The sequence below is a fragment of the Tachypleus tridentatus genome, chromosome 6 (assembly GCF_004210375.1).
Source record: "Tachypleus tridentatus isolate NWPU-2018 chromosome 6, ASM421037v1, whole genome shotgun sequence".
Taxonomy (NCBI): domain Eukaryota; kingdom Metazoa; phylum Arthropoda; class Merostomata; order Xiphosura; family Limulidae; genus Tachypleus; species Tachypleus tridentatus.
In genome coordinates, this window is record NC_134830.1 from 115,019,845 (window position 1) to 115,044,704 (window position 24,860).

The 24,860-nt window shown below is 30.9% G+C and overlaps 1 protein-coding gene across 3 annotated transcripts in view; it reads right to left on the bottom strand.

Annotated features, from left to right (window-relative positions):
• The window catches only part of LOC143253365 (multidrug resistance-associated protein 1-like), a 59,438-nt gene that overhangs the window by 11,966 nt on the left and 22,612 nt on the right, over positions 1-24,860 (bottom strand). For 2 of the 3 annotated variants that reach the window (XM_076507134.1, XM_076507136.1), the window contains exons 11-21: positions 21,221-21,424; positions 19,474-19,620; positions 18,255-18,339; positions 16,351-16,544; positions 13,735-13,911; positions 11,766-11,933; positions 10,828-11,075; positions 6,518-6,734; positions 4,581-4,797; positions 3,653-3,963; positions 1,516-1,715 (exon numbers count right to left, since the gene is read on the bottom strand). In XM_076507134.1, the coding sequence (XP_076363249.1) occupies positions 1,516-1,715; positions 3,653-3,963; positions 4,581-4,797; positions 6,518-6,734; positions 10,828-11,075; positions 11,766-11,933; positions 13,735-13,911; positions 16,351-16,544; positions 18,255-18,339; positions 19,474-19,620; positions 21,221-21,424 (2,168 nt within the window). The remainder of the gene's footprint in view (positions 1-1,515; positions 1,716-3,652; positions 3,964-4,580; positions 4,798-6,517; positions 6,735-10,827; positions 11,076-11,765; positions 11,934-13,734; positions 13,912-16,350; positions 16,545-18,254; positions 18,340-19,473; positions 19,621-21,220; positions 21,425-24,860) is intronic. The other variant, XM_076507135.1, reaches the window with a different exon arrangement.

Genomic DNA, 24,860 nt, shown 5'->3' on the forward strand with positions numbered 1-24,860 from the left:
TGAATAGTGAGATTGACCATTGAATTATGATGTTCCCATGGCTGAAATGACGATCATGTTTGGTGAAACAGGGATTTGAATCTGTGACCCTCAGATTCTGGTTGAAGCATTCTATCCAAAATAACAGCTGAGTTATTTTGAGCAAATTACAGAAGTGGTTAAAAATCAAACTTTACTTGTGTTACTGTCATTAAATGCTATGCTAGGCTAACATGAAGGTGAAAAATGTATTGCACAAACATCTCTTAATTTTTGTATACTATGACCTGATTTAAATGCCTGTGTTTTTCATCTGTTTGTGACATTTGGTAACAAATCATTTCTGCCTATTGTTCTTCTAAAACACAAACTAATTTCTGATGGTACAACTAGAAAGGTTTCTGTCAGGATACATACAAACAACTTTCCGATGCTATATCTAGAAAGGTTTTTTGTTAGGATACATAAAAACACATATAGACAAACAAATTTTTGATACTCCATCTGAAATAGATTTGCTTCATGATACACACAAACACACATATAAAAACAAATTTCAAATGCTACATCTAGAAACGTTTTCTGTCAGAATACATATGCTTAGTTACAGCTACATGAAAATATTTAAAACTGGCATAAACTTTTTAGTTTCATTTGTCAAATCAAATTTCATCTTACATTTTTTTTAGATACTAACTGATATTGCAATATATGCTTGAAAACTGGTTGAAAGTTAATGTTATATAAAAAGGAAATTCAAAACTTTCTTTTATACTTTATTAACATGATTTAAACAAAAGTACTATTTTGTTCTTTTCATGACAAATTAGAGTTATCAACTTTATCAAGAAAATTTCTATTGGCTTTTAAAATCAGCCAAAAACCAACCAATCTTAAGTATCACAACACAAAACAGAGTCAAAGAACTTGGTGATTACATTACATTTAACTTTTTTTTTAACATAATGTAATTTTTTTTACACTGATTGCAATATTTTTAGCCTATTCATTTGAAACAGAATTAAAAGATGTTCTTTCAGTAGCCTTAACAACAATAACAGAAACATTTGAAGACATGAAAGAAACTCTATGCATTCTTCACAACTCCTAACTGGCTGCACAGTAGTTTTCAGCAACAATTCACTAAGGATGCAAATACTGTTTATGTGACTTCAGTAAAGTGACTGTTCAGCTGACAACTTGGCATGGATGGTACAACTATTCAGTTTAGTTAAATAATCAGGCGAGATACCAACTTAAACGCATTATACGTAGCTTTTTTTTATTGTTACTTACAATACGGATTCACTCCTGTTTAAAACATGTCCTACAAGTGCGAGCCACATCTTTCAAAAGTTATAGCAAGAGAAGCAAAGAAAAACAAAAAAACAATTAATTCTGCAGGAAGTCAGTAGATTTGAAAACCTTATAGAATTTTACTCCTTAATCTATCATGTAGCAACCATTCAATTTCCTGTTTCACTATGAGTTAAAACAAAAACTTCTACTGTATAAAAGAACTTATGATAAAAATACCTGTTTGCAGCAACACTAGGGAAACAACTGGAATGATTGAAGTCAACTCTTTTATCTGATTCTAAAATGAAGCGTTCAGTGGCTCCAAAAGCTCGTATGGATGTTGTTCCAGTGACAGTTTCTGAGAAGTGGGTGTAAATTGGTGAACGGGTAATGGACTCTAACCTTTTAAGCTGGCGTGAAGCACTAATGTAGAATCTCTGGAAAGATTCAATAAGAGTGTCAATAGAAATTCTATTGCAGAAACTATGCATGCAGTTTCTATTTCTCTTACATTTTGAGAATGCATCATTATTAAGGTGTTGTCAACTTCACCAGTATCATATTAATCAGATGAAATTTAATAAAATATTACTAAGAGCTGAAAGTGAAGGAATGATCATGTGTAGTAACATGTAAACATTTGAAAACTCTAAACTGTTATATCAATAATAAATATCATTTCACAAATTTTGATATACTGATTTCACTGATTAACGGTAAACATAAATTAACTAGTTATGCAGTAATTACTAAACACTAGAATGCACAGAGACTTTGTTATTGTAAGGTCAACACCAACATAACAGTACAATACATATCAATACAATGGCATTAATGTATATAAAAATTATTATAAGGCTGGCTTCTTTTCAATGAATTTCTTCAAGATCACAAACTCAACCGATTTTAAATAAAATAACCAGATTTCTCTCTCAAGTAATTTGTGCTTTACTGCTGAATTATTCTTTCCAGGAAAGCAAAATTAATAAGTAGAACATTTTTATTAAAAATTAGAAATCTTATATCTATCTTACTGCAAACATCATAGCAGCAGTACATGACACCACTTGTTCTTTTATTTACAAACGTTTAAGTTTTAAACAACAGTTAATACCTGAAAGTCAAAAGTAAAAGGAAGAGAAATAATTTTCCATTAAAACTTCACATTTTTATCTCTTGGTATACTTTAGCTAAATAAGTGGAAAGGGTATTCATAAAAATGCAAACAATTCTGTTTTACAAAGTATATCTTGGGTTAAATTTACAATTAAAGACGCTTATCAGTGGGTAAGCAGATGGACTAGGGCTGTTCTGATAAAAACAGATATATCCTTAATCAAGAATTCAGCACGACATATAATTTCCCACAATAGTAGGACTGAAATGTAAATTATAACATAAAAGTAGCAAAGTCAACATTTTAAATGGCTGCATGAGGTATACTAAAAATATGTAAAATTTGAAAGATATACATACCTCTTCTTCACTAAAATGTAAATTATACCTACTGAAAGAAAGCTTTCTCTGAGTTGAGGAGATAGTGACAATGTTACTGTACGTGCTACTTTCTCATTAACACATCCAGTACCTTACAGCTCTTAAAGACTGGTGAAAAAGAAACGTGGCACCTGCAACTACAATTGTTTGCTCCTCTACAACACAGCACCAATTCCACATAAGACATTACCTTGTCATAGTTCACTTATGTATATAAGGTCATACGTTTTTCTAGCAGTCAATACTGATTAATCGTTCAAGATAAACTACACCAAATGCTATTAAGGGCTGAAGTCAAAGCCATTGGAGTGTGTGCTGGGGAGAAGGCTTACATATATAAATTTTTCATTCAATTCACAATTTAACACTACTATGTCCCAATTTCCTGAAAAAACTTCTGTGGATGCCCATAGTCAAAGTAAGTACAAGAACATTTTACAAGTTTCTACTTGTATTTCTGTCTTTGAAGGAAGAAAAACTAGTCTAATGATGTAAGTAACAGAACCTTACTAAATATTTTTGATGAAAATGAAATGTCAGAAGTAAGACAAAATATTTTGTTAGGCTGTAATTTATTTAAAAAATATTCAAGTCATAAGGTACCCACAGAGAAGTGTGAATGTGTTAATAAAGTATTGAAGAGGTTTCGAAACAGTTAGAGCTGTAGATGTATTAATAAAGTGTTTAGAATTTTAAAATGCTTGAAAACAACTATGGAAATGTAGAAGTGTGTGAATTTTGCAGTATACACTAAAAATATAGAACAATGCTTATATCAGTAATATTCACTATTTTCATGAAAGTGCATTTTAAATAAGGCTTTAGTTAATTAGAAAGTACCTGAAATAAAACATTAAAGATAGAAAACGAAAATTACCTGAAGTAAAGAATAGCAAACACCCAAAGGTAGAAGAACAGCAAGAAAAATTGGTGTTTCCAAACATATACCAATAAAAGCAATTGTAGAACGAAAGCACTGAAGGAGAAACAGACGAATAAAAGAGCGAATAGTAACATCTGTTGTATCTACATCTTTGGAAAATCGGTTCAGAATTCTTCCCATTGGAGTGGTATCAAAAAACGACATAGGACATTTCATAATATGTTCTAACATATTGTCATGCAGAATCTGTGAGCCCCAGAGTGTTGCCAAATTCAACATAATTGTTGCAACCAGAACAAAAATAGCTAGACAAAATATGAAAATAAAACAGCTTAACAATTTTAACAATTGAGAAAACAGGTATTAAGTATTTAAAAGAAGAAATAGAAATAAAAATATAAATACATTTCAACTATTTCAAGCTATATTTAAAGTAAACTAAAAATATGAAGCATGTAAGAAAAACAAATAAGCAACCAGGTTATGAAAAAAATCTTTTGAAATATAAAGTTTTTTACGAGCTTATGATCAATCTGAAATTAACTAAACCATTCTTAATAAGCATAAAAACACTTTTAGATGTCTACAAAATTAATTCTTAAAAGTTCAGAGTTCTATAAAAAAAATATATAAATGAACACATAAATGACTACACAATCACAAGACAGATGAAAACTCCATTCTAAATTTTTATTTTATAATCATATCAAGTAATAAAGCTAGAGATATTATGAAAAATGGTTAGTGTGATTCAAAATTATCCAGGTAAAATTACACGAACTTTAAAATATAAACATAAAAGTTAAGTGATACAAATATATAAAGTAATCAAGCAAAGAATATAATACAATGATGAAAAAATGACAGAGTATTAAACAGTATGCTGAGCAATGACACTCAAATAACTGATTTCTACACCTACCCTCACAGCTACCTAAAGCACTATACACTCCAAGTCGCAAATTTCGAAGACGTATATCTGAAGCTTTCTCAGGGTTTTCAGCATCGTTACTCCATTCACTAAGCCAGATATTGGCACCAAGACTGAAGGAATGAGATATCATGAAGGAGATAAAAGTGATGATAATTCCCCATACACCAATAGCTTTAATATAGGCAAGATACACCCACCATTTTACCTGAAAGTAGAATCATGAAGGAATGGATAAGAAAAAGATAAATGAAACACTCAGAGATAACTGTGAATGTAAATTAACTTAAACTAATCATAATATTACATAAAAATAAATTCATCAATGAACTCTCTAAGTAAAGTTTCAATTTCTCTAGGACTTTTCATTTTTATTTGTCATTAAAATACAATTAAAATTTACCTGCTAGAAATGCTATTAATACATAAACCACTTCAATAACTGATAAATGTAAAAGAAAAGATTATAATAAGATGAAAAAGATATGAAGTTAATGATAAAATATTAATAGACTGACATAGGTCATGTTGATACTAAAAAAAGGTAATTAGCTCCAGATTCATATTAAAATAGCAAGAACAACACTACCTAACTATAAAATATTACATCAACATTTCAACAACATTATAAAACATTTCTTCTTGCTAATTTCTAAACATGCATAACTTAAAATTCTACTTATAATTTTTCATTCCAACTTCAAAAAGTCACTCAAGAACTTCATGTGGAAATATGTGCCTAACTTGAGGCAGATGGGGTACATTCTCCTATCTCGAATAACAGAAGAAACCAAACTAAAGGTGATGTGCTGATTTTTATTTTTTTAACCTGATAAATTTATAATTTTTACAATAGTAATTTTATAATAGTAGATAAAAATACACGTACAAAACAAGAAATTTAGTACTTACCTCTGCAACTTTGTCTTTTTTAATCTTTTGTACTTACACAATTGAAGAGTATGTCAAATATTAAACCTTAATTTTTTGCTATGATAGTGCGATCTTAAAAATTTTGGGGGGAATTTAAACATACAATTTAGAATACGAGGCATTGTCACTAATATGATGATCTAAAATAATATAAATAATATAGATTTTTAACTAAGCTAAAAATTTGTCAAAAAATTCACATATCTGGGTTAAGCAGAATTTCAACACTTGTAAACAAAAAAATGGATGACAAAACCTTCAAAACTGGTTATCCCAGTAACTACTAGTCTTCTCTCCTTCAGTAAATAGAATATTCTTTATCTGTTGGTTAGAAATAATCCAGTAGCAAATGCTCCATAGAATTTGTAACATTTTTGAAAGGCAGAATATACTAGTAGGGATGTGACATATGGGTTTGCTTTTCTGGTTTATATTTCCATAAAAAAAGAAACATAGAGGTTATAAAACCATATTTAGCTTGGTGATATATAATATAAAAGCATGTAACCCTAAGAAGAAACAAAGAAAATAATAGAAAAATAGAAAATAAATTTAAAATGGGTAATTCAGAGCAAACAAGTGTCAAGTGGTACAGAAAAGCCTATTTACAAAACTACATTGTGGAATAGAAAAATTAAAATTTTAATTGTAAACTATGTTTTGATGCCTAGTTTATTGATATATGTTGACAGTAAAGTTGATTTATTAAAGTTTAAACGTAGTTTCATGGAAAGAACATGATCTGCTCATTTTAAATCATCCTTGTTTGGTGAGCTAAATGTACCAAGAAATGTGCAACTACCAATCCAACTTTTGCACTCTGCATTGCCACCTAATTAAGTATATCTCGAAATATGTTTGCACCTACTGCTTTGTCTTATTGTACCGTTACCTGATTCAATATACCATGAAATATTTGTGCATCCAATAACCCAAGTTATGCATATTGTATTGTCACCTGATTAAAATCTTCATGAAATATGTTTTGCACTTACTGATCCAACTTCTGTATACTCTGCATTTACAAGTTTTGAGTTAGGTGCAGAGCTTAGCTTATCTTTTTTCACTTGCTCTACTTGGGAGCTTCCAGATTTGGTTCGCCGTCTCCTTGGCCCATCATTAGAGGAGTAGGTAGATAGTCCACGAGTAATTTTCTTTGATTCTGATTGTTGTCCTCCTTCACTTTCATTACCACTAAGTCGTGACAAATGTCTGTAAAGAAAACACAAACTGATAAGTTTGTAATGAGAGTAAAATTTTAAATGTATCCCTTAGTCTAACTTAAGAAGAATGGATGAATGAACCTTACCTATTTTTAAAATTTTTGATCAATGCTTGTTGCTGTCATTGATATTTAGGTGTGAAATTTATCAAAAGAAACATATGAACACTGCATTATAGCCAACAGAAAAAAGATAATATTCTCCATTGTGAATATTCTTCTCTCTTAAAGCACACTGATAAAAGTTAGTATTAGCTGATCACACACATAACTTTTTCTACAAAGAAAATATTGCTTTCAGGTAAATAAACAGAACCAACTCATGTCTTAATTCAAGATGAATCTAATATCTTCCCATCAAGATAATCTTTCTTTTTGTGCGTGTTTTAAATAAAATCCAATTCTGCCACCTGGAAAAGGCTTGAAGGTTTTATGACTGGGTATGGGAAATACCTCTGACTTATTATAATCTAAACTATTCAGCTATAAAATGCTGAAGTATGAATTAGTTTGGTTTCTCACTTTCAGTTGAGAAAGATGCTGCAATGGCTTGTTAATTAAGTTCACAAAATACTAAAATACTTATTTAAAGGCTTAGTATGCAATTATTAAGTCGTTGTTCAAAATTTTTCTTTAGTGAGTAGGATCATCTGATGACCACCATGTAATAACAACCACAATTCTGAAAATCTGAATTTGAATTTAAATTTGGTTTGTACTAAATTATAATTTTCCTATACTGAAAATATATTTCAAATGAGTACTTACTTTCTCTTACAAGATTAACTATACTTGTTCAGTGCTGTTCTCTATATGTGAACGTTTACTTTATGAATGCCACAAGCCTTTCACTCTTTCTGCTGGAATCTTCCAATTCCAACATGTCTCTCCTGCAAGTCGTTATCCATCATCTCTTAACCAACAGAAGCATGAGACGCTCACGTGATGCATATAGCTCTCTCTACATTCTTCTACTAAACATCACTTTGAAGTTTTGCATCAGAGAAGTGGGAAGGAAGAGTGTGAGGTACCTATGGAAGTATATTTTTCAGTAGAGAAAAACTATAATTTCAGATAGGATACTTACCTCCAGAACAAGATTAACTAGAATCTCACAATGAAGAGGAGGAATTGGTGTGTGGGAACAACATAAATACCTCCTACAATATTCAAAGGATACTCCTAAAAATGAGAGAAATAGATGTGAAGATTAGAAGAGGGGTACCACACCACTTCTGAGCTAGGTATACTCTTATGCTGTGTATATACAAGCTATTAAACATAAGGGTGGAAATTGTGAGATGTAAAATGCTTAGGGTGAAATGGACAGTATTTCACAAGTCTAATACATCCAACACTTCTTTTATGGGATACTGACATTCATGCAAGGATAGGATGTGAATCATACCACTTCACCTAAAACTCAAGAAATGTGGAATAAGATCCAAACTGATTACTAGGTATGACACAAAAGCCATCACAGCTTTATCAACCTGAGAATTGTCATCTGGCATCAAGACGAAGGAACAACTTATGTAAGGACTTATGTGATTGAACCATTCAAATCTGGAACCTCAACATTGGGAACTGACATTCATGTGAAAGATGGATAAGGGCTCCCAGTCAAAGGGTGTGAACTGGATTTGCAACAGATCAATTCCAGTGTGTAGTGAATATGTAACAGGAGGCTTCATCACCCAGTGAGGTGACTGATCAACTCTACTGTTTGTAAGTGGGGAGGAGTAAAACTAAAAGTAATAAGGAAGAATTAGATGAATAATAATTAAGAGACAAAGCATAAACACCATAAACCTAAGACATAATTCCGTGAAGAATGAATTACACCAAGGAGATACCATGAGACGGGAATGGCAATAATCAGTAAATTCTGGAGATGGAAAACAACAGACAAATTCCTTGTAAACAAGAAAAGGCTCAGAAGGGTAAGTGAGAGCTGTGGAGAAGGTTGGAGATAAAGGATGAATCACACAACAATCAAATTCCTGATGCATAAAACAAATAAGTCCATCCTCAGATTGCATGCACCTGAGATCCCTCCCAAGGTGATAATGAGAAATTCGGAATTAATAGCAAGAAGGTTAACACTAAATGTGAGTACACAAGAACAATGACTTGAATGAACTGATAAATATTAATGGAAAAATTATGTTGAATAAATAAAATTAAGTTGAAAATTAACCGCTTCAAGAGGAAAATAAAGTCAAACATACAGTAATAAAGAAACAAATTAGCACATCAAAACTTGAATGCTAAAGTGAAGATTCAAGTAGTGGATTGTAGAGGGAGTCACATGCAACACATTAGCATGTCATGTTTCTACTGGTTAAGATGTGATGCATAATGATTTGCATGAAAGACATGGAAGTTTTGTGGTATGTGTAAAGTAACATTTTGCATATAAAGGGCAGCACTGAATGTGTGGGGTTAAATACTATATCTGAAATCATGTTTGAACTAGCCTGGGAAATGCACTTACAACTCCTCCAGTTGTGAAAGGGTCAATATGATCTAAACTTGATACTATTCCGTAACCAAAAAGTTCTCTATCCCAAGTACAAAGTTAATTTGGACTTCAGCATAATTATTTTCCTGAAGCGAATTTAATCTAATTTACATGCATGCATAATTGCATTTCATATCTACATGTGTCAAATAAAACAAAACAAAACAATCTTCCTCAATTTTATGTTGGTGAACTGCTTTTACAGCATACATAGTATATTCAACAATACTGATCATTTCAGTATTAAAAATATTATATTTAAAAGAAAAAAATGTCAAGTTTACTGTGAATAAATACTGGATTGTCAGAATGTCTTCTGAATGCATGACAAAGACAGATAATTATATATCTGTATATACAATACATGTTTAGAAAACTTAATTGTCACCTTAAATGGATAATACCTGTGGCAATAGCACCTAAATAGTTTAAAGATATTCCACCAATCAAACAAAATGCAAACAACAATGTTAAATTAGTCACCAAGCATGAAAAATCAATTAAGGGTATGGAGTTGATGCTTAGAGTTACAATGTCTCAACTCCTACTGCCTTTCACTGTTTGCAACAAGTTATAGGAATACAGTTACCTTCAAAAGTTCTTATAATTCCTAAAGCAGAAACACAACCACCCTACCATTTCTATTATAAGCACCATTCAACCTCTGCCCTTACAAAAGAAATAAAATAATAAAAGATCTTTCATAAAATGACCTTAAACAGAACTAAAAATTCTACCTTATTTATTATGTAGTTCACATTTTGAACCTCCTCCTTTTATGTTATTTATTTCTTTAATATAAACATATGTATATATAAAAGTTTATATTTTTTTAATACAACTATCTCTCATGTTACATCTTCATTAAACAAAATAATATTGTAAAAGAAAGGAAATCCATAATAACTATGACACTTGAAATTCTTTTAGACAGGATTAAAGTAATTTACAATACATTTCCCCCCTTTTTTTTATTAGCTCTATTTTTGTGAACCAGCAATAACAAGCATGTGTTCCTGATTTGATTTTATCACTCATCAGGTTCTCCACTAAACTACCCTAAAACTGAAATTCTTCCAGGCAGGATTAGAATAGAATAATCTGTGAGACTTCAGGTGTGGTCATTAATCAAAGAGGTCTGGCCTTCTGAGTCCAAAACTGTAATTAGATCTCAAATTGGTAAGAGATGCTGTATCAATGAGCTAAAAGCTGGTATTTGAAAAACTCAGAGCTGTTCGATGAGCTGCTAATAAATATTCACACATTTCATTACAATATATTTTGTGCATAATCAGTCATCACACAATGAAAGTAAAGTTAACATAAGGGTTTATTACATTCTCAATAATGCAAGTAACACGTGTGGCCAGTTATACATTTAATTTAACAATAAAGTACAAAATAAACACATCTTTAGATACAAGAACTTAATGAGGCATCTTCTCAATTACCAGGAATATAAATTATACCTTATATACAAAATTGTTTTATAGGCAATATGATATAACAAATTAATCTATTTATCCTACTTTTTTTGAGAATATGAATCTCAAAAACACCTTTTCAACTCTGAATGTGGACCCACTCTTGCAACAACATTTTCAATTATCTCAATCTCTTCAGGGTCAACAGTTTCAGCTTCCTCTACCACTTCAGACAAATACTGTACCAAGAAATCAGCAAATGCTCCCTTTCTGCTTACAAGTTCACTGTAAGAACCAGACTCTGTGAGACAGCCGTCCTTCAGAACTAAAATGGTATCCACTTGTGGCAAGATGGAAATTTTGTGCGTTACCAATACAACAGTCTGGGCAAAAGATATGCAATGAAAATGCTCTTTTAACATGATATATGCTTGCATATCAAGAATCTACCATTTTCATTATGTCATCAGCTCTATATATAAAAAGATATGTAAATGTAACAAAATTATCAAGAATTCATGAGCCATGCACACTAGCAAAAAGAAAAAAAGTTACTTTATATTCCTAACATTCTGGCTTAAACTATTCATGGTATTTGACTCTGTAGTAAAGTAAACTGCATATATTACTGTGTGGCAGAATAAACAGTACAAATGTTACTGTACAGTAAAATAAACCCTACATATATTACTGTGCAGTGATATAAACAGTTCATATATTACTGTGCAGTAAACGTTACGGTACCAATAACGGTTCAGTAAAATAAACAGTGTATATGCTACTGAGTAGTGGGATAAATAATGCATATGCCACTTAGTAGTGGAATAAATACTGCATATGTGACTGTGCAGTAGAATAAGCAGTGCATACATGACTGGGCATGCAGTACATATATCACTGTACAGAAGAATAAACAATTTATATGTAACTTTGCTATAGAACAAACAGTACATATATCACTATATGGAAAAATAAACAGTACACATAATAACGTTTAGTAAATAAAGGTAAGTAGTCAACATTCAATAAGTTGTTCTTTGAGCTAGTTCAGATTACTTCTAACTTTATATTACCTTTCCTTTCAGTAGTCCTTTAGGTCCCAAAACATTGTCAAATATGTGTTTACCAACATGGGAGTCAACAGCACTAAGGGGATCATCCAATAAGTACACATCAGCATCATTATATACTGCTCGTGCTAGTGACATTCTCTGTTTCTGACCTCCACTAACATTGATACCCTACATATGTTCACAAAATGAATCTAATTAATTCTGTAGTTAATTCATTTCAATAATAAATAAGCACAACTTCATAATGTTATTAGTAGAAAGGATAACAACCTTGTAACAAGACCTTAATTTACAATAACATTCTTTGCACAGGTAAAACAAAAAACACATATTAATACATATTTGTTCAGTATGAAAACAGCAAATCATGATCTTATACAATATACAACTCTGTTCAGAATGTTGAAAATTTAGTTCAATACACTCATCTACACTCTAAAAATATTAAGGCTTACAATACATTTAACAGTGGTGTAGTCAGTTACAAACTTCTGTGTATGTCTAGAGTTATGATCAATGAGCAGGAAGCATACCTCGCCTTGGAGGAAAGATATTGGGAGCTAAACAACAGAAAAGTATTATATGTGATAAATTCTGAAGTGTAAAAACAATCAAGAAAACTACATGGATATTAAATGAGTGGCTTATGGACCATTTAGCACACCCATTGTTAAGTCACTGACATGAACTCATAAAATCATGACAGATATGTATATTTCAATCCACTACAAAATTACAAATTTTGTTTTACTAGTTAAAGTACCCATTCCCTGGATGGAAGTTATGTAAATTCATAATTAATGAAAGATTATTTTAGGACATGAAAGCTGCTTTCCTTATATGTAACTGTAAAATAAAAAAAAAAACCCATCAAAACTGCAAAACACAAAAAGGTAAAACTGAAAATTAGTTTATCCAAATAGACCCAACATACCTTCATGCCAAATTTTATGCAGATCTATCAGCATAGGGCAAAGCAGTAATAAAAAACGCAAAATTACTAATTAAAAAAACAACCACCACAAAAAAGCGAATTTGTATGTACTCTCATATAGACCTAATGAACCGCCATCCAAATTTGGTGAAAATCAATCTATAGGAGGCAATGTAGCAGCTAAAATACCATGAAAAACTGCAAAACTGAAAATCTATAAGTGAACCTTATGAACCTTTATACCAATTTTGGTGAAGATCCATCCACATGCTGCAAAGTAGTTACATGGACATACAAAAGACAGTATTATTATATTTATAAAGATAACTTGTACTTCTGTTACTTTAAAAAAGCTTTCTTTTTATCATATGTCATTTTGAAAATGTAATAAAGAGAAACAATATTTTGTGAAACTTTTGTTGAAATGGTAGTGTAATTTAAATTGTAAATAAGTTCTAAATATACACAAAATTTTCAGTGTTGCTTTCATTTTTACTGTTTAAAATATATTATTACTTTAAAATGTTTTATGTAAACTGAAGTTACTATTGAACTGTGTCATTGAGTAACAATTAAAATGTTGAGCCTTTACAGAGCTTTTCAGCTAAAAGTTAAATTTAAGTCTCTGTTAGTATTAACTGGATGAATACAATTACACTATAGTCATTAATAAAACTGGTAATTTAAATTTTCAAAATAAATGGCATTTTACTTTGATGTGGACTAAACATTCTGGTCAAATATTCGAGGATTCAGATATAGCCATCCCTAATATTGAATAACTTATCCAACAGAAGGCAGCCAGCAGTAACTGTCACCACATGGATTTTGTTCAGGTCTTTAAACAGGATTGATTCTTACTTTTATTGCCATGTTGAGGGTATGGACTACATTCATCATTATATCTCGGGCCCCAGACCCTTATGCCTTCATGCTAGTCACTAGGCCATGCTCAGAATAACATTTGTTAGTGTGTACTTAATCTTAAAAGCTTAAACCATCTGTTCACTTCCTCTAGTCTAGTCAAATGTGTACCTTTTCTCCTACTTCAGTATTATCACCACCAGGAAGAATTTCCAAATCTGGTTTCAGAGCAGTTGAATCTAAAATTTTGTTGTACTTGTCTTCTATATATTTTCTACCAAATAGAACGTTGTTTTTGATAGATTCATTCTGAATCCAGGCTTGCTGTGGAACATAGGCTACAGAGCCCTGTAAAAAAAAAAAAAAAATTCCCACCAGTTCTTGAAAAAAATTTGATTATTAATGTGATTAAAAAATTACTGATGGAAGTTAACACCTCTCCTATAATATATTATCCTGTACTCAAGTGCTTATTATACTTTAGTCTTCCATACATGGATAGGAACAGTTTTGAGTTTTGAAATAAAATCCAGAATGTTAGAACTAAACATCACTCACAGATACCGGTTTAAGTGGTTTTAAGACCTACACCATGAATATATTTAAATTAAAGAGCATGATTGACAAATATCAATGCTAATATGTCGTTTATTGTATTTTCTTTGTTCTCACCATGATTCGGATTACTTTGATTATACAACTGGCTGCTTGGAACAACAAAATAATCCTTTCACAACCATTAACCCTTTAAATGATTTTCTGTGCATGTCACTGTGTTACATTTAGAATATAATTAAACACCTTTACTACCAATGAAATTAATAATGTAATGTATTTTATGATTTAAAGTTTTGTTTTGTCCACGTTTTAAGTCCTTTAATTCAAAATAAACCTTTAAATAACTACTTAAAATTTGAGAAGTATTGTCACTTGACCAATGAGTTATGAAAATTCTCTACTTTGACTTTCTTTTATCTTCAATAATACAGTGGTAGTTACGTAAAGGGACATCTGGACAATAAGTTGCTTTAAGTTCTTTATTTCAAAGTTCTCTGAATGTATACAGTTGTAACAAGTCATAAATTTGTTCAACCCTGACAGATGCCATGCCCACTTTCAACAGATTTCCTTTTTTTATCTTTATAGCCTACATGTAGATGCTATACACACATATATAATCATTAGTAAGAGCTCACTTTACACAGTAATCTTGCAATGGTTATTTTGAAATTGGTGCACACTTGTCATCATGGATTAAATGTAATCAACTGTAGTGTTGTTGCTACCGATTAACTACTACCTTTACTCTTATTTCTTACCTAAATATGTTTAAAAGGTTTAAACAATTTTTGAATGTATATCATATTTTACTTCCATTCTCAAAGCTTATGATATTACTTGCTGAATGAAAATTTTAGCAAAGGGTTGGATACGTCTCCTAAAGAAACTGCAATATGTTTCTAGAGCACTGTTGACTTATGTTGGGATGACTAATAAATAGTAAAGAACAAGAAATGAAAATAAAATATTAAATATATATGAAAATGAAAAAAACCCGAAATTACAAATTTAATAAAACAAAAATCTTTAAAGATATTTTACAAAAGATTAAAACATACGTGTTTTTTTAAATTATTTTATTGCATTATACGTTGATGATAATAGCTAGAGTTAGTGATGTGTTGAGAAAATGAAAAATAAAATATTTAGCTTATAAACTTTTGAAATCCTTTCAGGATGTTCTACAGATTATGCAAATGATAGACGAATATTATACTTAAAATTAAAATCACCTTGTTAATAGTTTGAATGCAAGTAGCTGCAACAGAAAAATAACATTGTTTTAGTAAACACAACTATAATATCATCATTCTTTGTGTACAACATACTTACTACCTTTAACAAAATATTACCACTTTTTAAGAGCATATGTTAAAAATCTCAGAGTTACCAAATGTATTCTTATACAAGTGAAATTTGTGACTCAATTTCTGCACGTTGCAGGATTTGTCATAAAATGGTTAAAAGAATCCACGATTAGCTTCACCCAACAATATTTCAAGTATATACAGACATCTAGACAGTGGTTGTCAAGGCAGAGTACTAGACATATTAAGAGAGTAAAACTGTCAGTAAACAATAATTACTTGTGGTTACAAGTGGAATATACCATTATACTATTATTGTACCACATGTTCTACAAATACATTAAAAATATTCCTTATATTTTACATTCCACTTTTGTGTAATGATGTTAAAATACAGAATTTGAATTGTTATACATGGAAACAGTATCTAAATATCAATATTATAATTTTATTATTACATATTAAAAATTTCCTCAATAGTATAATTACTGGTACAATAAAAAATACTTTCTTATTTAGTTGTGACCATTTTATACTCTTGATGCAATATAATGGAGATCAGATATCAGTAGCAATAATTTTATTGACTGTTAATCAAATACATTTCCTTACAAAAGTTGATGAAGAACATCCATTAGTTCAATGTAACCATGACAGATTCATTAAACCGATAATAGTTTAGTGCACACAGGAATGTAAACATGTTTAGAACAAAGGTTTTTTTACTAAAAAAATTTTATTACTATGACCCTTTACCTTGCAATTTCTTCTAGATTTTAACCAAGTAAGCTTGAAGTAGTATTTGTTAACGTTATGGAATTGAAAACATACTTACAAGGCTTTGTGTTACTTTACAAAAATTATAAATTGCTTTAACAACAGAGTATTAATCTGTGTTAAAGTGAAAGAAGAAACTTACTTTGATGTTAACATATCCCTCCAATTTCTCCATATCACCAAGGAAGGCTGATAAAAGTGAAGATTTACCAGCACCAACTTGGCCTACAACTGCAACTAAAGATCCTGGCTTAATTCTCAAAGAAATATTCTTCAAAGCTGGATTTTCATTTGTTGACCAAGCAAATGAAGCATTTTCCATTACCAAGGTGTCTTCTAGATAAACCCAAGAACAAAATAATATTCAGTGAGTTAAAATCAGCATATCCTAACAATCATGATTATTAAAGGACTGTTTTTGGAAAAAGTAGATCATGAATCAAAACTAATTTCAATCTAAAAAAAAACTATATATATAAATATAAACAGTGACTAATACAACAATCACAAGTCTTCAGAACTTTAATGCAATTTCACAACTGAAATTAAAGGTTTTGAATTGCAACTGAAAAATAATCTAACCTTAATTGTAAATATTATATTCTTAAGCCACGAGGGCAGTTCATTGTTCGTTTATGAATTTTGCATAAAGCTACATGAGGGTTATCTCTGCTAGCTGTCCCTAATTTAGCAATGTAAGACCAGAAGGAAGGCAGCTAGTCATCACCATCCACTGCCAACTCTTGGGCTACTCTTTTATCAATGAATAGTGAGATTGACTGTCACTTATAATGCCCCCACGGCTAAAAGGGTGAGCATGTTTGGCGTGAAGGGGATTTGAACCCGCGAACCTCAGAATACGAGTCGAGTGCCTTAACCACCTGGCCATGTAAGGCCTTAGGACAGTTCAACTCTAGAGGTAACACAGTCATTCATAACAGGTAGAATACTTTGCTGCTACTTGACTTATACGTGGTGACAACACTTTACTTCATATACCTATGCACAAACAACACAATATACATATATATTAGTTTTACAGTCAAGAGGTTCATTACACAAGATATCATCTCACACACAATAACAAAGCTAAAAGAAATCCAAATGTGAAATGTTTATATCTTTATAGATGAACCTTTTTGGAGCTGTGTTGATAAAAAGTTTGATTTTTTTCATTTTCTTTGTCAGTTACACTAAATAAATATTACAACATGACAAAATATTAATTACAGAATATTTTACACTTAAAATGATTGAAATAGAGAGAATTATTGTTTTAATTTAAATTTTTTAAACTTCATATGCAGGTGTGCACTTGACATCTGAATGTTGTACATTAGTTGTGATTGGAACAGTGCCATACTTTATAATTCAAAATTATATTTGTGATAACTGTTTTTATTGAACTTACTTTGAAGACAGTAACTGGACAAAGGACAAGCAACAAAATAAAGATTGCTGTGATTTTATCTTATATGATAAAAATTGGTATGTGTCACCATATTTAGTAAAATTATATTTTATGCATGATAAAAATGGTAACATAATCAACATACATCATGCAAATGCAAAAATATTTATTTGCAGACCTGTAACAGCAATTAAAAACTGAGTTTCAAAACGTTTTGACTGGTACTCTGATGAATGATATTGGATATCTTACAATATCTAACATTTATTATTTACATAGACCAAAATAAAGTAATCAACATTATTGTCATATATTATTTAAATTTCAGTTACTAAAATGAATTAGTTAGATACTATTATTGGTACTGAAAGGAAAATTGTCCCTATATTTAACAATGAAAAAAATTGACTTCACAAATTAATTTTGTGGTGCATAATCAGTTGACTATTAACTACAACACAAATATATATTCTGTTATAGTACCTTGAAAGCTAATATAGACTTATAAAGTACAAGTGTTAAAAAGTACTAGGAGTAATATTTTATTATACAAAGTAGCTCTGAAGACATTGCATGTCTTTAGACTAATGTTTAATGTGGTAAGAAAAAATACTTAACACAAACATAACTCTCACCTTCCCTGTCATTGTGAGATAATGCGTCAGGATTGATCTCATTGCAACCCAAAAATGTGTTAATACGATTCAGGGATACCGCAAACTGAAAGTACATGTAAGATTATAAGACTGATATCAACCAATTCTGATGTGACATAAACAAGTATATTATTAATCTTTTTTACCAATAGTATTACGATAATTTTAAATAATGTTTCACTTTACAAGCAGTAAGGTAAGTAGACTGGTAATTTTCTTAGGACATCCTGTAACATCCACTCCTTGATCCTACATGCATTTTTCGAAAAATGTAAGAGAGCTAACACAGGATTGGAAATGTTCTTGTAACATGGGAAGTTTTCTTGGATTCCTTTAGAAAGGTGAATTACATCCAGAATGTATCTGAATACAGTTACTATGGAATAAAGTTTCTTTCATAATGATAATGAAATAATTCAGAGCATTTGTGTTATTCAGAAAAGTTTTCATGATCGAGACAGTGACTCCAGTCATCATCCTTAATCAGTATAATCATTGGATCTCAACCATATTCAGCAATATTTGGAATGAAAATTTTAGGAATCAGATAGTTTTATTTTTAAACTTAAGTCTAATCTTTTTATTGAAAGGTTTCAGCCCAATATTACGCAGGAGGAGGATGGTGGGGTCCTAACAAAGTGGCCAGTTACTGTAGGTAGAAAATACATCCAATTACTGGTATAAGAATGACTTTTCTTTAACAACCACTAATTAGTGTACATTAAATTCCTTTTTATGATACTAAAGAATTAGTGTAAAAATGGATTTAATATTGTTTCTTTAATAATACTAGTTAAATATTCAAATGCATATAACATCTCCTGAACCTATATATGTAATATATAATTTACTACTACCAAAATCAAGCCAGCTGTAAGTCCTTTCGAGGTAAGTAATATTTTGTAATAGTTAAAACAAAACTGATAAGAAAAACAGACGTTTAAAGTATGACTTATGTGTCTTACAGAATGATGTGTTGAAAGTTTAATCAGATATAAAATCTTCACTTGCTGGTGACAAGCATTTGTGATTGTTAAATTACCCACATGATAGAAAAAGCATTAAAAGCATCTAAGCTTCAAGGATGAGTCTAAGAATCAAAGCATTTATTTTATTTCATATGGTTTAACTTCTATAATAAAAATAGCTCATTATTAAAAGAAAAGACAAAATGCTAATAGAAAACTAGTATGCTTACCATAGCTGCATAAGTTAGTAGCATGGGCAAAAATATCAATGGAACTTGTAGAATGTTGAACAGAGAAAGGGAAACAAATGCAGTACTGGCATCCAAGACATTGCTTGGGTCAATGAGAACATACATAGCAAAACTGGCTAAAGCTACCTGTTGGTAAAACATTTATTCTTTGCCATATGCAAATTAAAGAAAATAAAACAAGTTAATTGAAAAAAAATAAAGTTTCAAATTTCCATTCTTTTGCTGTTAGTTTCTTCTCTATCTTGTTAAAATAAGTATTTTGATTAAGTAATTTCTGGTAATTTCTTTCCTTTTAGTTCTGACCAACATAAAAATTCATCAAGAACATGGCCTACTCTTCTTTACAAAAAGCATTTGTAAGCCTTTGTCGATTTTACTCAAATTGCAGTTTTATTATCCACTGAAATTTTATTGTAAATGTTAATTTCAATAGCAATCTTATAGAATAATATGTTTGGAAAAATAGATGTCTGTCTGTGCATTGCATATGAATATAAAGAAGAGAAAGAGAGCCATTCAAAAACCATGTATAAGTGTAAGGTCGACTGAGAGAAACTCTCATGGATGCATGTTATTTTCTGAATATATTATTTAAATTATAAAAGCAGCCCTTTTATACTCAAATATTTTTAATCATAATTTCTTATAATGCTATACAGCATAATAATGATTTTTTAAAGGCCAATTTTGTAGATTTTGTTTTTATTGGAAGGTGTGTTTAGTAATTTTCTAGAATTTTGTTTACAGCTTAAATGTTTTGATAAGTTCTCAAACTCTGTTGACATGTGTAACAACATGGATGTCTGATCAAGTTGTGCTGTTAATGAGTGCATAAAAAGAAATAACTAATTGAAACCTTTGAAGTTGGAGTGTGTACTCACAGAGTTAACTTTGATAGAAATTGTCTTTAGTTTTAAAAAAAACCTGTTTTAATGGCCAAATATTTAATTTTGTATGGTTAAATAAGAATGTGAATTGAGTGAAATACCACAATTCTATATATTTCATTACATTTGCACATGTTCTATGAGCTATGCAAGAACACATAATGTACCCACAATGGTAATCAAAGAACTAACATTTTATTACACACATCTGTTTTTTGAGTTACGGAACAGTAAAGAGGAAAATAGAGGAGCTTTATTTCATTTCAGTTCGTGAAAACCATTTAAGTTTATATGTTGATATCTTTGTAGCTAGCATCTAAAATGTATTAAAATCAATAAAAGATGAATCACAACAGTATCAAGTGAATTCCTTTACAACAAAAATGAACATCTCATTGTGACATAATATCACACCTATTATCAGTTTAATTATCATTCTCTGGCAGCTTAAACACCATACACAATTAGAGACAATGTCTCAGAAATACCAACTAATGTAAATCATAATAAAGCAGTTCTGGTTGAATTTAATCTGCTTGAAAAAATAACTATATTTTATAATATTATCATTTCATGTACAATTTTTATGTCACTTTATTTATCTTCCAAAAGTGCAGTTTATTTTGCAAATGATGCCAGATTATGAGATTTAAACAAAAGTGAAAGCAAAAACAATTTCTACTTAGATTAAATCAACAACTCTCAAAAGAAATTATCAATAGTAATAGCACAGGATTAGAAGACAATGTATGCATCTATGAACACAGTGTTACAGTCAGCAAGTATGGAAAACATGACCTCAAAAATACTAAAAAAAGAGAACAAAAAAACATACTTACCAGAAACGGAGCACATGTGAAAGCAAAGTATATAGCTGCTGAATAGTAAGACTGTGTTGTTAAAATACCTATTTCTTTTGCCCTTATATTTTTCACTTGTTTCTGGAATGATTTTTCCCACGCATAAAGTTTGAGGACTTTTATCCCATTAAGAATTTCGTTCATTAGCTTGATGCGTATGTCTTTCTCTTTCATTAGTTGAACCTACAAAATCAAGTGACAGGAAAAGGAAGTAAATGAATAAGCATAATTCTGTAAGTTATTTCCTTCACCACATTATTTTATAATTTCCTCATACAAATAAAAATTCAGCCTTACAAAGTAGGGTCATAAATAATGAAACATACCAAGTGTAGAATTTCCATCAAAGCACCATGTTAAAGCCATAACAAAATAACAATTTCTAACTGTTTGTTGAATTCAACGTTCTGTAGATAAATAAATGAAAAATTAAATATTTTATTTGTGTACTTTTCTGTGTTGTTTTGTAACTTATTTCATTAACATTATTTTAGTTATAGACTAATCTGCTTTATTTATTTATTTTATTGTAAGAAGTACTTTTAATAACGAAACATTACCATAGCTAAGCTTTTACATTAAATAATTTTGTGATTGAATTAATTTTTAGTTCTAATCTATCTAGGTACCTTATTTACTAGGTTGATTTTAGTTCTATTTCTTTTGTACCTTAGAGCAATATTTTTCTTCACATAAACGAAATAAAAACAAAAAATAATAAATTTTGGTTAACAAAAACTAAATTGTTTTAAAAATTAAAAGGTAATACTTAAATGAAATCAAATGTAAATCTAAATATATCTTCAAATTAAGTATTCTTTGATAGATTGTTTAGGCAGAGTATTCATCATAAATTAAATATCTCAAAACAGCAACAAAACAAGCATGTTTTTTTGAAAAACTAAATATCAAATTGTGGAATTAGGTTCCAGTTATAATGTACACATTAATTACTTCACATGATTTATGTAACCCTAATCTAGTACTTGATGATGCAGCCAATCTAGTTCCTCATGGGATTGGTGTTGAAATATCTATGGTCTCCTGACTTTTCTCCATCTACTTTAAGTAAATACAGGATGCACAAGCATATTTTACAGCCAAACATCTCTAATGTTCTCTGACTGTCCAGGAAACATGGCCAATGCAAGTGTCATGACTCCTGTGAGAGAAAGGGAAAGAAAAGTAATGCCTATTTGGCCACATTTCAACTATTTGCAAAGTAAAAAAAGAAAATGTTTGGTTGTGGGCTGCAGCATGCTTTTAGCTGTTAAGAACTCCACATTAAAAGTACATTTGGTCAAAAACCACCAACAAATCTGCAATGAATTCTGTATTGCTGTTGATAAGCAGAAAGAATAAAAAGAGCAAGGGATTTATCAAGGAATCCAGTGGCAAAGGTCAGTCAAACTTTAAACAAGAAAAACTGCTGGTCTTTCTGTCACTTATACAGTCATGTGAAAAAGTTAGGACACCCTATGAAAGCCTGTGTATTTTTGTAACATTTTTGGATACATAGATATTTAATCTCAATTTCAACAATACTGAGAGATTACAGGAATATAACTAAACAATTAAAACTGAAAAAAAAGACTTTTTGAGATCTTCTGTAAATGTAATTCTATGAAAATGCATATTCTGAGGAAAAAGTTAGGACACCCTACTCCCTAATAGCTAGTGTTACCCCCTTTGGTTGAAATAACTGCAGTGAGACGCTTCTTGTAGCCATCTACCAGTCTTTGACATTGGTCTGAAGAAAGTTTACCCCACTCTGCAATGCAGAATTCTTTAAGCTGTGAGATGTTTGAGGGGTTTCTTGCATGTACAGCCCGTTTCAAGTCACCCCACAGCATCTCAATGGGATTAAGATCTGGGCTTTGACTCGACCATTCCAGGACTCTCCATTTCTTAGTTTTCAGCCAGTCCTAAGTGGATTTACTGGTATGTTTTGGGTCATTGTCGTGTTGCAGGGTCCAGTTCTGCTTCAGCTTTAATTTTCTTACAGATGGTCTCACATGATCCTCAAGCACCCTCTGATACACAGTAGAATTCATGGTGAATTCTATGATTGTGAGCTGTCCAGGTCCTGCTGGAGCAAAGCAGCCCCAAACCATGACACTTCCACCTCCATGCTTTACAGTTGGTATGAGGTTATTTTCCTGGAATGCTGTATTTGGTTTACGCCAAACATGTCCTCTGTTCTAGTGTCCAAATAATTCAATTCTGGACTCATCTGTCCAAAGAACATTATTCCAGAAGTCCTGGTCTTTGTCTACATTCTCTCTGCCAAACTTCAGTCTGACCTTGATGTTTCTCTTAGAGAGCAAAGGTTTCCTCCTTGCACACCTCCCATGCAAGTTAAACTTGTGCAGTCTCTTTCTGATTGTAGAGGCATGCATTTTCACATCAACAGTAGCCAGAACCTGCTGTAGGTCTAAGGATGACATGTTAGGGTGTTTGAAGACCTCTTTTAGCATCTTGCAGTCTGCTCTCAGGGTGAACTTGCTTAGACGACCAGACCTGGACATGTTGGCAGTTGTTTTGAAAGCCCTCCATTTGTTGACTATTTTCCAGACAGTAAAATGGCTGATTTCAAAATCTTTTTAAATCTTTTTAAATCCCTTACCAGACTCATAAGCTGCTACAATTTTCTTTCTGAAGGCCTCAGACAGCTCTTTTGCTCTCACCATGGTGCTCACTCTCACTTCAACAGTCAGGAGCACACCAAACTAAATGTCTGAAATTAAACAGAGCAAGCCTCATTCAAAATGCTGAGTAACGATCTTCTAATCATGTGCACCTGGTGTGATGCACCTGTGTGTGAGTTGAGCCATTTTAAGTGGGAATAAATGTGGGGGTATCCTAACATTTTCCTCAGTTAGAATATGCATTTTTGTAGAATTACATTTACAGAAGATCTTGAAAAGTCTTTTCTTCAGTTTTAATTGTTTAGTTATATTCCTATAATATCTCAGTATTGTTGAAATTGAGATTAAATATCTATATATCCAAAAATGTTACAAAAATACACAGGCTTTCATAGAGCGTCCTAACTTTTTCACATGACTGTACTTCAATAGATTGAATCTTCTTCAAAATACCTGAATTGAAAAAATTCTCTGATTGATAGGTTTATTTGCATATCACTGCCAATAGCTATAATTGACAGTAAATCATTCCAAAACTAGATAAAAATGTTTGACCCTAAATTTCATATGCTTGGTGGGCAAAAGTTTCAAAACTTAGTTAATAGATTCACTTCCCTTCAGTGAGTGGTCAGAGTTGGAAGATATAAAACGTTTGTTGCAGCCATTAGTTTTCCATATGAATACACTTCAAGCAGACAAACCCATTATGTTGTCTATCCTTGCCTGACCTATGATGCCACATTAAGAAGTTTATGAACAGCCATACTACTTGCAAAGACCTTGGAAATTTTGCAAATAATCAATTCTCCAAATGATTTTGATATTTTGATATACTCTGAAAACACAAATTTTCCACCATTAACAGCAGAAGTCTGTCTTCTTGACCATCATAAAAAAAAACCAAGACATACAGCATCTTTTAAGTGTTGCAAAAATATTTTTCATTGCAATTACAAGAAAAAAAGGGTACT